Source organism: Ambystoma mexicanum, chromosome 5q, assembly GCF_040938575.1.
Source record: "Ambystoma mexicanum isolate Mex_15411 chromosome 5q, UKY_AmexF1_1, whole genome shotgun sequence".
In the NCBI taxonomy this organism is placed as follows: domain Eukaryota; kingdom Metazoa; phylum Chordata; class Amphibia; order Caudata; family Ambystomatidae; genus Ambystoma; species Ambystoma mexicanum.
Genome location: NC_090933.1, coordinates 581033342 through 581048787, shown reverse-complemented (window position 1 = coordinate 581048787; position 15446 = coordinate 581033342). Strand labels below are relative to the sequence as shown.

The 15446-nt window shown below is 43.8% G+C and overlaps 1 protein-coding gene across 2 annotated transcripts in view; it reads right to left on the bottom strand.

Annotated features, from left to right (window-relative positions):
- Positions 1-15446, bottom strand: part of LOC138497518 (acyl-protein thioesterase 1) — a 1189877-nt gene that overhangs the window by 630908 nt on the left and 543523 nt on the right. For both annotated transcript variants that reach the window (XM_069621049.1, XM_069621050.1), the window contains exon 8: positions 12240-12416. In XM_069621049.1, coding sequence (XP_069477150.1) covers positions 12240-12416 — 177 coding nt within the window. The remainder of the gene's footprint in view (positions 1-12239; positions 12417-15446) is intronic.

The window sequence follows — 15446 nt, the reverse complement described above, 5'->3', positions numbered from 1 at the left end:
AATAAATAACTATATACTATTGAAACCAAGCTCTGGTCAGTGTTTGCTTGTGCTATTGTGTCTGAGGACATATTGTGTATACTTTGCATACTGCCTAACTCTTCTTGAGGGAAGTCTGACTGCTCAGCCACAGCTACCAGGTAAATCTGGGTGGTACAGACTGCCACCAAGTGGGTTTACTGCTATACCTGTAGTCTTAAATCTTTTGCAGTGTTCCCCAAGGGAACTGCACAGGTTTCTGCCTAACAGATGGCAACGTACTCCAGGGTGTTTATTAACAACCTGGCCACGATCTCAGAAACACTGCCAGCCCCGACCAAGTTTGCCACCAAATGGGATTGGAGCAAACCCTGTCAAGAAGCTTTCAAGGTCAAAGAGTCCCTGTGTGCCAGGACCACCATGGCGTACTACGATACCCGCTTACAAACTTAAATATACGTTGAGGCAAGCCTTTTGGTGCAAACCACCCCAACGGAGTAGTTCAACCAGTGGCGTACATAGCCCAGGCCCTGACCCCCACAGAACAACGCTACTCTCACATCGAGAAAGAGTCCATCGCCATTCTGTGGGGCTGCAGGCATTTTCACCTGTACCTGTACGGACGGAAGTTCAGGACATACACGGGAGCACAAGCTGCTAGTTCCCATTTTCACTGGCTTTGCACCTAACCTACGGCAATAATTGGGAAGTGGCTGTTGCAGCATAACAATATGATTTTGACCTCATATACTGGGCAGGGACAGACAATCGCACCGATTTCCTGACCAGGAACCCTCCCACCCCCGATGCCACGGTGGCCAAAATAACAGAGTTTGCAGAGACAGAAGAGCACATCTGCCTAATCATACAAGCAATGAAACCGAAGGCAGTCAGTCTGTCTGACATGGTGGAAGCATCGAACAGTGGCCCATGCTGTGACTTGGTAAAGAACTTGATCCTGGCAGAAGGGTGGAACTCCTTTCTGCAGAACAACCACACTACAGCAGTAAAGGACTTCCAAGCCGGGGTGTTAACGGTTCACCAAGAATTGTCCATCATGAGCGAAGGACTCATACTGAGGGTCACACTCATCCTAGTCCCCCTCAGCTTGCAGGGCAGAATAGTCACCCTCGCCCATGACGGTCATCAGAGCATTGTCAGAACAAAGGTGCGAATACTGAGCAGAATGTGGTTCCCACGGGTGGATGCCAGAGTGGAAGCAGTTGTTTCGTCATGCCTACCGTGCCAAGCTACAGGTGCACCACCGAGACCTGAACTGATCAAATCAGCCATGTGGGGCACCTCACGATGGGAAGCAGTTTTCATTGACTTCTGCTCCATGCAGTAAGGAACCAAGGAGTGCATCACTGAGTGCTGTTAGGCTGTGGAACTACCTCCTGGCACCCGTGAACACTTGTATCAATTTAGATATCTGCATTTTTCTTCTTATTTACTATTGACCACGCCCCCTCCCTGCCAAGACCATTTAAAACAGCTGGGAGCAAGCGCATCACTGAGTGCTGTTAGGCTGTTTGGCGGTTTTAGGTGACATTATAATATTTAAACCTTCAAAGTTCCTCGGTTTCAAGGGAGCTGGGGAATATATGAATGATTAGTAATTTTGTGATTTGCTACGGGGATACAAGAATTTACTATTGCTCGAGAGAATTGAACGATTCACATTGAAGGTTATTGTCCATCGCCCTGTGATAGAGTGATATTGAAAAGTACAAAATGCAGACTGCTAGTAAAAGATACCAATTGCGCAGCTTAATAAAAAAGGAATGCAAGTGCTCTTGTGGCACTGTGGAAAGAAGAAGTGAAGCATAAAAAATGAACAGAAAAAATGGCTGCAATTTGCAAACGATTGGGGCTGCTATAGGAGTGATGGAAGCGGTTTGGGACAAGAGAGGAGAACTGCATTCATCTCGAGATGAAATCACAACTTATTTAAAGCCATTGAGTGACCAGCCCTCAGTGGCCCCTCAAGCTATAGTTATTGAGGTGTCCCAGCATATGCAGGGGCTTGAAACTATTGAAATATCGGAGCTTGACCCCCATTGATAACAATTAGTTACTTCACCTGTGCCTTAGCTTAAAAAGTGCAGATAATGTGGGTACCGTGAATGGGATGAGTGAAGGACATTATGGAGAGCCAATTAACACAAATAGCGGCTAATGTGTATGCGTCTTCTCATTTTGAAGATGATTCTTATTCTTCCTCCGAGTCTTCCGATGAGGAAGATATGTCTGAACCAGAGTATGTAAAAATATTAAAAGATTCATTCACACTGTGCATTTCCATATATAGGGAACAACAATCATTGAAAGATGGAATGGGGAAATTAGTGGACGTAATTTTACATACAACGTCTGAAAACGCCACTAATGTAGTAGTAGGGGAGAAAAGTGATACATTAAGAGGGGCACTACCGCTTGTACCTGAAGTTGTCCTAAATGCAGAGGAGGATTCGATACTTACCTTGCATAAGGATTCATCTTTGGCTGCAGTTGTGGAAAATGAATCATATATAAGTAATTCAGATGAGGATTATCTGACAAAGTGCAAAAATCCCATTTGAAAAGAAAAGCAGAGGAGGAATACAATTTGCAAGAAAACAGGGACAATATGGAAGGATATTTTAATTTGCGGATACATCTACATAGAAAGTTTCCTGTGTTGAGACAGATGATCACTTTACTATTACTGAAGAGATAAAACAGAAAAAAGGAGCTATACACCAGAGGGAAAATTATAATAAAGACAATAAACAAGGTACTCTTAAAACTTGGTTAATCAATAAAACAGATGATAGGGAGGGGTCAAAAAGGAGTATACTTCTGCAGGTTGAGGAAGAGATGTATGATATAGATCATCTATCATTTGAAGAAGATAATGATTATATGCTGGCTAATAAAATGTTAACCATTCCTCAAAAAATGCCATTGAATGTGATGGGGACAAATGATATCTTACGACCTACTACTACAAAAATCTAAATCAGTGATAGATATGCCATAACTAATAGTCCGTTTTTAAATAGGAACAATGTATTGGAACTTTTACATCAAGTATTAGACTTAAAAATGATAACTACTAAAGACATCACTTTGGCAGAGATTCCCTCTTCAACAATGGAATTAAATTGGGCTATAATACACCTGGTCTCACCTATTATCTCAGAGCTCATATTAATATAATCAAATGTTTTAGTGAAATGGGCTATGAGCTCACGAGATTAGAAGACAGAGAAAATAAACCTTTAGAGAGAAAGAAGGAAAAAGATAGAAGCAGTGGTAAGGAAATGGCCTTAGATGTTAATAGTTTGGTAAAGAAAATGGGAGAGGCCTTAATCAACATTCACAACATACCATACTGCGATAGATATGGCCCATCAAATAAGAATTGTGAGGAGGTAGATTGACGGAAAGCATAGATAAATGGTAAATTGACCATGATATCATGGAATACTAGAGGATCACTCAGTGCTCCAGATAAGATTTTGAGGTGGGAGTATTTCACTCCCTATTTTTAAACTTTGAGAGTAAATGTGATTTCAAGGGAATAAAAATGACTGTTCTCCTTTGCAAGAGAGTAAAATGTATGTGACATCCAGCCGACGTGTGCAAAAACTATATGTAAATCAATACCATGCAGCAGCTTTCGGCTTTGTGACCGAATACACCTTTCATAATTTCTCTAATGTCTGGCCATTGGATCTCTCCTGTATATATTTAAATGTTGAAAACACAAAAACCTAGCCAATTATATAGCAAAGCAAACACGCATTGTATTGAGTGTATTGCGACTCGATAGCAGACTTGTCTTCTGATGTTTAATTAACGTCCTCATTTCCAGGCGCTATTACTACCCAATGGTATGCCAATGTTATGATACAACAGTGCAGATAGGCAAGCACTTCATGCTAAATTCTATACCTAATTCTCAAGGTAAAATGGTTATTTATATAGTCCTTTTGGCAAAGCGCTGGACATAGAACATATTTATCACAATTATCACCAAGCCAAAGTCGTTATTCGTTTATGAACCTCGAAAGGATGAAATGCTGAGTTGACCTTTGCTGGGATTCAAACCTGCATCCTATAGATCACACACAGATTGCAACAAGTGCTCAACCGGCTGAGCTATCTTATTGGCTAACATCCTTCAGAGGTCGGTAAACTGAGTATCATGTGAGGTATAATAATAACAGTGCCTAGATGTTGGGCGAACCATGCATGAAGCGCTATATAAAGTTAAATACCTATCAGGATTATTACAGGGACAGGTTTTGCTTAGTTTCTATTTTAATTACAAATGTAACTTTTGTTTGTTTATATTTAGACAGCACTTGCCCTTCCTGGAGAGTCAGGTTTTGGATGTTTTAATTGTAGTCTTGACGATTTGAGAGACTCCAACACCTGTGATTGGAGTAATGACATCACTCACACTTGAACAAAAACTCTACAGCCACTGATCATTTATCGTAATGTACCCCCCTGACTGCAAGGTTGAAGGGATTTAAACTAGACCATGCATACTCATTATTACACACTGTTTTTATAATTAGAATGTAAATTAAATTATAAGTCTGCCTCCACATGATTATGCAGACATCACGGGAATTCTGAAAAATACAATTGTGCAATACTGGTTTGCTTTCACTGGAAAAAACAGCATCATTTGTTACAACTGATTAATTCTCAATTGCAACTTAGTTTTCCAACTCATTAATTATACAATCTTAAAATGCTAGGAAAATAAATATGCACAGTGCTTCTGTTTGCTCCATGAGCATCTACAGACAACACAGTAGAAGCTGAATGGAAATAAACAATTCCTTTTATCACAGTGTGCAGTTTCTTTTTTTGAAAGGCTTTAGAGAAATACATTTGCTGCAGTGGCTTTTCTCCATGACTTGCAATTACATACATCCAGATAAAAATCAAAAGAAGCGTTCTGGTTTCTGTCAAGTAACCTGACCTTTGCACTGCCCTCTGCTCTAAACTTGTGTGTAAATGTACACAGGAAAATTATAAAGCTGTCGTATTTACAAGATTTTCATGCGTAAAAAAGCCGGGTACAAACCTTACCTGGAGGCCTGCTATCACTAATTTGTATCAAATAGTGTAGGTTGTGCCTTCTTGTTAGATGCCGATGTATTTGCATTACAAGAAACTTGTCTGCTCTATGGTTTTGCTATTGATGGTTATTTTGTCATACAGAGGAAAGCGTTAAGAAATAAAATGGGTAGACCGTTTTTTGGTTTAATGTTGGGGGCAAAAAATCATCCAGCTTTGAGAGAATACAGCCCAACAGGGAAATGTGCCTATAAAGTTGGCAGCTACGTTAGACTGTTCGGAGAAAAAGGAAGTCTTTACGCCTCCTAAATGTTTATACTCCTCCTAATAATGTTCATACAACAAAGATCATTCCATCTTTCAATGATTGTTGTTCCCTATATATGGAATTGCACAGAGTAAATGAAGCTTTTAATATTTTTACATACGCTGGTTCAGACATATCTTCCTCATCGGAAGACTCGGAGGAAGAATAAGCATCACTTTCAAAATGAGAAGACGAATACGCATTAGCCGCTATTTGTGTTAATTGGCTCTCCATAATGTCCTTCACTCATCCCATTCACGGTACCCACATTATCTGCACTTTTTAAGCTAAGGCACAGATGCAGTAACTAATTGTTATCAATGGGGTCAAGCTCCGATATTTCAATTGTTTCAAGCCCCTCCATATGCTGGGACCCCTCAATAACTATAGCCTAAGGGGACACTGAGGGCTGGTCACTCAATGGCTTTAAATAAGTTGTGATTTCATCTCGAGCTAAATGCAGTTCTCCTCTCTTGTCCCAAACCGCTTCCATTACTCCTATAGCAGCACCGATAGTTTGCAAATTGCAGCCATTTTTTCTGTTTTTTTTATACTTGACTTCTTCCTTCCACAGTGCCACCAGAGTGCTACATTCTTTTTTTATTAAGCTGCACAATTGGCATCTGGAATCTTGAAAATTCCCCTGCACCATTTATGATTTTGGGAGAATTACATTTTTAGAGGTTTAATAGTATCCAAATGAATCAGGTGTGTATTAAAACACAGACAAATACATTGGGTGCTGAGAATTTACAATTAAATTTAGAAGATTTAAGTATTATAGATCCTTGGTTAAGTTTCATAAATACTAATGGTCTTCTTCAAGTGTATGTAAATAACCCTGTGAATCGTCCTATCCCCTAACCTTGGTTTAATGGAAATAAATATTCCTGGATTGATTATATATTCTTTTCTTATCAAATCTATGAAATTATTGGACAGCTCGTTCTCATATTCACCACTCTTAGTGATCATGTTGTACACAAATTTGATATCAGATTCAGAAATAAAATCAAAGATGTTATGAAGGGTCAATGTCAACTGAACTTAATGGTAATAGAATGTATTGGTCTGTAAATAACAGAGATATGTTTCCTTTTTCAATGATTTGTTACAAAATAAATACTGTAGGGATAAAATAGATTTAAAAGTTTTTGAAGAAATCACCAAATCCTCTAAACAATGTACGCAAATTCAATCAAAAAGCAATTTCTTCAAAATGACGCAAAAGAGTAAGACCAATGAAATAGTGATTGAAAAGGAGAAACATACATGTTATAAAGAAATACACATTTTGAAGAGTAATATACTTGATGAAGAGGTATCTCGTCCTCTGCACTGCTTACATTTTGGGGGCGGATCACCCTTGCTGCTGTCCCAACCACCAGGGTGTGAAAGGGCAGACCTCCCCATCTGTGCCTGGGGGTCGGGGTGCGGACGTGATGACGTCGGCGCGAAATGAAATTTAAACGCTGAAGCCGAAAGGTTTAGGCAAGTAAATTTCGCAGGCCCGCTTTTGCGAGCTGCAAGGGCATTTTGTGCCCGATTTCCTGGAGTGACGGCTCGTTGGAAAGGGGAGACTCTGCCTTTTCTAACAAGTTCTCACTCTAGGAGATTGCTGGTCGAGGATCATTCCATCCTCGACCAGCAATGACTACTAAACCACCGGAAAATTAATTTTGGCGGTGGGGGTTCTCCCCACCAGGCCAAACAGCCCCCACCAAAAATAAATAATTTAAACAAATGGCACAATGTTTTGCCTTCTTTGAGGGCAGATGGGTGCTGTTTTGCACCCAGTTGCCCCCAAGGAAGGCACGAAAAGGCCTCTTATTTGAGGCAGACTTTGGGGCATCAGGGGCTGGCCTCATGCCTATGGGCCAGCCCCCCTCAGCAATCCATCTCCCCAAGTGAGGGTCTGACCCCATTTTTCCACCCCTGGGAAGCAGAAAGGAGAACCAGACCACCAGGGAATTGATTTTGGGGGTAGGGAGGTTTGGCCTGTTGCAGCACCCCTAGCCGTCCTAGTGCTCTGGCTGGACTGCGCTAGTTTCTCCCTCCAGGGAGGGATGGGAACCCTGCCGGGGCACCCTGGGACCGCCGCTGGGCTCGGGGACAGTCGACCCACATGGGACAGAGGCGCCCAAGGCCAGGGGCAGCACCCACACCTATCCTGGAGCACTGGCCGTGCTGCATTACAGCTTTTATCTATGGGGAGGGATGGAGAACCATGCCAGGGCTCCCTGGACTGTCGCTGGACTGGCAGCACCCCCAACATTTCTGGAGCTCTTGCCGTGCCGCGTTACAGCTTTTACCTCCAGGTAGGGATGAGGACCCTGCAGGGCTCCCTGCGACCGCCACTGGTATTGTGGATGGTCGACCCACATTGGAGACAGGAGCCCAAGGCCAGGGCAGCACCCCCGGCCATCCTGGAGCGCTGGCTGCACTGTGTTACAGCTTTTCCCACCAGGGAGGGATGTGGACCTAGGCGTGGCTCCCTGGGACCACCGCTGGGCTTGGGGACTGTCAACCCACATGACATGTGCCCAAGGCCAGTGGTAGAACCCCAGGCCGTCCTGGACCTCTGGCTGGGCTGTGTTACAGGGTTTCCCTCCACTGAGGGATGGGGACCCTGCCAGGGTTCCCTTGGGCCACCGCTGAGCTTGCGGATGGTCGACCCACATGGGAGACAAGTGCCCAAGGCCGGGGCAGCAACCCCAGTTGTCCTGGAGCTCTGGTTGTACCGCATTACAGTGTTTCCCTCTGGGGAGGGATGGGGTCCCTGCAGGGGCTCCCTGGGACCACTGCTGGACAGGGTGATTGTTGACCCACATGGGAGACATGTGCCCAATGCCGGGTACATCACCCCCAGCTGTCCTAGAGCTCTGGCTGGGCTACGTTACAGCTTTTCCCTCCGAGAAGGGATGGACACCCTGCCAGGCTCGCTGGGACCGCCGTTGAACTTGTGGACGGTCGACACACATGGGAGACAGGTTCCCAAGGCCGGGGACATCACCCTCAGCCATCCTGGAGCTTGTGCCGTGTTACAGCTTTTCCCTCAAGGGGAGGTGTGGGGGATGGTGACCCTGCCAGGGCTCTGTGGGACAGCATCTGGCCTTGGGGACGGTCGGCCCACATGGGAGAAAGGAGCCCAAGGCCAGGGACATCACCGCCAGCCGTCCTGGAGTTCTTGCTGTGCCGTGTTACAGCTTTTCCTTCTGGGGAGGGATGGTGACCCTTTTTGAACAAGAAAAGAGTTCCCAATTTGGGAACTTACGTCCCATGCACACTATCTAGCATCTGATAAGGACAGACTAATAATTTAGGACATCATTCCATTCAAGATTACATGTTATTAAAAAAAACATTTGCAGAAAAAACTTAGTGCTCAAACATAAATTCAATGAAATGACAATATAGCCATTATTTGTCACAAGAATCTTCTTTTTAATTCATTCGTGAAGATGATGCAGAGGGAGCCCAACGCGTTTCGAGTGATAGAACACTCATCAGGGGCATATTAGGTTCTAATGAAAAAAGTACATATAAAATACCTATTAGTAGAACTTATTTAATGGCATCTTTCCAATTTTACATGATGCCTGACCAAAGACCAAGGACCAGTCCCGATCCAGAGTATGCCTGGTGATCTCTGGAGATATAAGGTGCAAAGCCCTTCTAAGAGCCTGTACTAGTTAAACTGGATAAACTGGAAAAGGTTCAAAGAAAAAATTCCTAATCAAAATTCACTTACAGTGTCTTTATCTATGCGGCAGATAGCGTTCAGTACCCAGATAATGTAGCTTCTGTCTAGCATCACGCCTCCAAGAGGGTGTGATGGACTGTAAAAAGGAGAGACGGATAATGCTATGGTTAGTTAACCATATAAGCTTAAACGTTTTTAAGTTTTAAACTGTTAAGTTTTTAAGCTGCAAGATTGGCATCTCCCTGGACTCTTATGATCTGTACAGCTATCTGTACAGCTATCTGTACAGTTTTACAAGCATTGGCTGGCATCCAGATACCGTAACCTCAGCCACAACTCCACGCTTGCGGTTTTTATTCCCCCCCAAAAAAAGCACAAGGGTAGCGATTTCCTCTTTATTCTTCCACAATCAATGGATTTTTGAACTAAAGTCTTGCCTGTTAAAGACCACAGGAATTTGATTATACTTCAAAATATGAAATATTGATGTGCACATGTAATGTATGAGTTAAATACAAGGTCAATTGCACATTGCTGATTACTAGGCCTGTTTTTTCAGTTGTTATTGTTCTCTTGAGATATGGAATATACAGATGTAATGTAATAATGTAAAATTGGAAATATGTTATTAGATCATTTCTACTAATAGGTATTTTATATGTACTTTTTCAATAGAACCTAATATGACCCTGATGAAGAGTGTTCCATCACTCGAAACACGTTGGGCTCCCTCTGCATCATCTTCACAAATCAATTAAAAAGAAGATTCTTGTGACACATAATGGCTATATTGTAATTTCTTTGAATTTATGTTTGAGCACTAAGTTTTTTGTTGCAAATGTTTTTTTGAATAACATGTAATCTTGAATGGAATGATGTCCTAAATTATTAGTCTGTCCTTATCAGAAGCTAGATTGTGTGCAGGGGACGTAAGTTCCCAAATTGGGAACTCTTTTCTTGTTCATATATGTGGTACAGCCTAGATGTCAAGGCTGTCTTTCTCTCCTCTGCACCTCAAATCACACTTAAACCCTTGACAAAAACACAAATTAATACTAATAGGGAGTGCACAGTATTCATACCATTTCTATGAGGGATGGTGACCCTGCCAGGGCTTCCTGGGACTGCAGCTGGACCTGGGGATGGTTGCCTCACATGGGAGAAAGGTGCCCAAGGCCAGGGGCATCACCCCCAGCCATCCTAGAGCTCTTGCTGGGCTGCGTTACAGCCTTCTCGTCCGAGAGGGATGGGGACCTTGCTGGGGCTCCCTGGGACCTCTGCTGTACTTGTGGACGGTGGACCCACATTGGAGACAGACGGCCAAGGCCAGAGCTAGCACCCCCGGCCGTCCTGGAGCTCTGGGCTTGCCGCGTTACAGCTTTTCCTTCCGGATAGGGATGGTGACCCTGCCAGGGCTCCCTGAGACCATGGCTGGACTTGAAGACACATTGAAGACAGGCACCCAAGGCAGCACACCTGGCCGTCGTGGAGGTCGGCCGTCCACGTTACAGCGCACCCACGCATGTGAGGTACCGTGTTCGTTGAAACACCTGTGGAAACGTGGGAAGGTAGGATATGTGTTGTTGCCACTGTGTTTTGGTGGTTTCCTGGTGGCAAATGTCTGAAAATTTATTTTTTCCCTACATTTTGGACTTTGCCAGGCCTTGTAGGCAATGCATTCTCAGGCGAGTCACGCAAGTGAGACACTCATTGGATTCCCACGGGTATCTTCTTTTTCAGAACTGCATGGGGTTCCCTGTTTTCCTTGCTGGCTGCGACATCCCAGGGCCAAATCGGTGGGTTGTCCCCAAGACCAAATACAGTGCACATTTGGTCTTCCCAGGCCCTTTGATGTACCAGTGGTTTAGCCTTTTCCCTTTGAGCGGTGGTCAGTGCACCCACACATGTGAGGTACTTTTTATATCTGGGGGAATGTGGGAAGGTAGGACATTTGTTGTTTTCTCTTGGTTTTGATAAATGTTTTCATAAATTTCCTACTGCACTTTGTTACACAACCCTTTCATTTCCCAAATGTGACCTACATTTAGTCGCTGCTTTAGGCACTGTACACTTGTGTAACCTGCGCAAGTCACCTATCCTTCAAAAGGTCTGCCTGTGCTCTTTCAAAAAATGCATGCCTGCCATTCTTCACTATATTCGTTTTTGTTATTTTCACTGCCATTCTTCCCTACATTCGTTTTTGTTATTTTCAAATGCTAAGAATGTCTGTTTAGGCAGTCAGCATAAAAATCTAGTGAACCATGACTCCGTTTTTGGCTCGTGGTATTGCTCGTTTTGTGAAACATTAAGAAAAATGGGTGATTTCCTAACTAGAAGAGTCAAGGGAATGTAGCCAAGCATTGCTTTTCTCAATATTTACAGAAGCCATTACCTTTCATGTGCAAACATGTCCAGCACATACTTTTTTCCTGTCACTTTTCCCATTTTTTCCCAAACTATGGGAATTTTTGTTACATCGTTGTTGCCTGATCTGCGCAAATGACCCCATCGTGAACTTGGAATTTTGTCTGCCTTTCAGAAATGTATGCCTTTCTGTGTTCCCATTGAGCTTTCCTACTCTCCTCTTCCATTCCGTCCAAGCATGTCCTATAAAAAAGAAAAGGGAAAAATCGCCTTCCTCTCACAAAACGGATGGTAACCTTATGAAAAATATGTTTTTTGTTTCCACTCAACCTGTTCATGAACGCTTGGAAAATGGCGAATGCAGAACTGCAAAGCATTTGTTCCTAGCTCTTACAAGAAAATAACCACCGGCTTCTTTGGACATCATTTTATCTACATTTTCTGAAAAAACACAAAATGTGGTTGCGTTTTTGTTATTTTCTCACACACCACTACAGCAAACTCGGCATCCTTGGAAGAGTTATGACCACCTACACGTGGGATGAAAAGAGTGCAAATTGGGCCAGGATATCACTTGGAACAAAAAAGTAACAAGGGATTAAATGTGACATACCGAATTGTCCAAAAAAGGGCCGAGCACTTGGAGCGAAAAAACCCTCAGCAGCATTGCCCATTGCATTTTTTACGCAACAAAGGGTTATATATGTATATACACACATCAGGTTGATAAACAATTGTGAGGCACTAGAAGAAGTTTTCGGACATGCTAAAACACTCACAATTTAAACGATTTAAGACACTGACCTGATTGCAAGAACTATGCATCATGCCTGAATACGTCTTGAATTGTACATTTGCTGGATTGATTATATTCTTTAATTTCTCAAAAGTAATCGATCCAAACATAAGAGGAACCAATTGGTCACAGTCTCCATGACACTGTAGAACAGGGATATCCTTATTTACACTACTAGTTGAGGCCTGCAAAAAGAATAGAAAACCCATTAGCATTTTCATTCCAACCTATAGCAAAAGTGTACATGTCTTCTCTCCTGTTAAGGTGATCTAAAAGACAAGGGCCCATGTTACAGACACTTTGCATCAGGGCGCGTGCAATTAGCAAAAAATGCATTGAAATTGTATGTTTTTACTCTAGAGTAATCCTATCCATAGTGCTAAGTGCACTTACACAATGATTCTGTAATATCGCTCAAGGTGTTAGTTGTATGATTTCCTGGGACCTCCCTGACACACTCATCATTAGTAACATCACAACTAGCAAGAATGACTGGAGTAATACAACCTAATACAGTTCAAAATCTACTTCTCAGGAAAAGCCAGTGCCACAATCCTGCACTCACAAAGAACGATCAATGACGATAAAAATATGGAAAGAGTGTCAGCCCATTAATGGCCAATCGCCTTAGGCCCCAGTTGAATTTCATAAAAATGAAGACACGCGGGCCACTTTACAATAGCATGCTTACTATGACGACGGACACCTTACCGTCATCCCAATGCTGCCACAAAACATTACAGCATTCCGCAACAAATTAAAAAACCCAGCCAACTCTGGGCCAGCCTAACAAAATACCTTGCTGACTAAATCTGATACAATTTGAAAGATGTTGGAGAAAATGGACTGCTCCTTTATAGATCTGACGTGAAACCACAGTGTGGTTCTGCCAACAAATCTCAAAATGTGAAAGTGGTATAGTAAACCTACTTGTTTGAGTCTCTGAAAACCTTAGTGCCTGCGCAAAATCACCTCACTCCTTACAGTCAGCGAGCTGTATCAATTGCTCACAGAGCTGGACCCGAGGAACCAGTATTGGAGGAAGTTAAATCAGCTGTTGAGGAAATGCCTGGGGCAGCACCTCTTTCATAAGACCTTTAAAATAACTTGTTAAAGCAGATGGTGCATAAGCCAATAAAAACATTTGAAGAACCTGCCCTGCTTGTGGACTGGGCTGGTATAGCGGACTACTGGGTCCAGATCACCCCGGGGTACTACATTATATATCTGTGTGGCGTTACCCACAGGTCGTCTTTCCTTGTGTAAGCCATGGACTTGGTAGATGTGGAATTGGGGGACCTTGTGTCCCCTAATTGGGGTCAAGCCTTGGCACAAACTTCCAATTACTAATCATGGGTGGTATATACCAGTAGAATGTCCCCCCTCCCCCTTTGAGAAGTGCTTCTCTCCAGGATCTCTCAAGGCAGAGAGTCGTAACACTCCTCAGGAGATGATTGCATCGAAGAAGAGGCGGTCATCATCAACATGACACTGGTATGTGTGAAGGATGCTTTGTCACCAGCTGCCAAGGATGCTTTGTCACAAGCTGCCACCTTTGGCTCTTTGGCAGGGCTGTAAAGCAGGTTGGTGCTAAACACCATGCTTACTTCCTCAGACCTGCACGGGCCCTCAGGACTTGGCACAGAAGAGACTTTAGAGACCTTGGAATGAACTCTGGGAAAGGTGCAGGACAGTCACAATCAGATATGACCCAGTAGAAGTCTCAGGAAAATAAGGCACTTCAAGCACATTTGTAGTACTAGACTCTGCAAGACTGTTGGTGCCAACACTGGCAGCAGCTCAAATTACCTCGGGTTCATCACCCTCAAAAAGGAATCGCCAGAGTGAGATGCCAAAGAATAAAGGGGACTACTTACATTTTTCCTCCGTCTTCTGTGATGAATTGTTGGTATTCGTCCCTTCTCCCCAAGGGGGAGCCACTACCTTTCAGGCTAGGGAGGTGAGCCCGCTCTGCAAGACCCTCTCTGGGGTTATGGGCAAGTGGGACCTCAATGAGAGTGACTATCCCTTAGGGGATAACCCCTAGGTCCAATACCATATTTGCCTATATGGGAATAAATCAGCCATACAAAGAAAAAGGAAATGTCTTTTTAAAAAGAGACGTGCACGTAACTGAGACGAGTAGCTCTTGGAAGGGGAGAAAGCATGGTACATAGGGGAAACGCCTTGATGAGAGCACGCCTTGCAGAGGCAGAGTAGAGCGAAGCCGCAGAGCTTGCAACCTTTGGACCAGCGTGAAAAGCTGGATTGAGATGCCCAAGAGCTGAGGAATCCTGCAACGAGAGAACCGTTGCCCAAACGGGAACCTAGGTCCCGCACCAGGTGGCGGCGTGACCACAACTGCATCATGTTGGACGAAGGGCCCAGTGAATGACGCCAAAACCACAAGAGGAGGGAGTACTATAAACTCCCGGCTGCCTGCATCCGTAGATGGCATCCCCCTGCAGATCAGTCGAGAACAAGATGCCAATGAGACCAGACAGAGAAGAAGAATCGGGAAACGGAAGACCCGACTGTGCGCCAAGCCCCGTGACAGAAGAGGTGCCACAGAGAAGGGGGAAGGCGGCAGGGACAACGTATGGGAAAGAGAAACTGTACACAATCACAAACAGAACAGAATTGGAGTTTTATGAAGTCAATACTATGTGTGACGAATAACGCTCTATGGGAAACCTCTAAAAAGCTGAAGCAAATACCACGGTACAGAGCCTTAAGGAGAGGAGAAAGCCCACTGTAAATCAGTGTAACAAGTGTTGTGGAAAGAGACTGTTAAGCGAACAGAAGCAGAAAAGAGACAATCCAGTACCAAGAACACAGGAGAAGGGACACCATAGGTGGCATAAAGTCATACAAAACACAGGGAAGATTAACCCTCAAGAATATAAACACCATGGTGGTCATTAGGAGTAAGCCATTCTGGGAGAAATGCTGGTAAAAGGGCCAGTACTACTGGCTCTGGCATTTTCTCCCAGACCGATACGACCTGCCGGGAGTTCAGGCCTCTACCAGCAGAGAAATCATTGAAGCACCACTGACAACGGTAACAGTGCCAGTGCTTCAGTAGTTCCCCATACCGTAGAGTCCTATGGGACTTCATGGAATGGGAACTTACTGCTGTTGCCGGATACCCGTAATATCCTGGTAACACTGGGATATTAGGCGCTGATAGCGGTAGTCTGCCGGTAACCCACCTG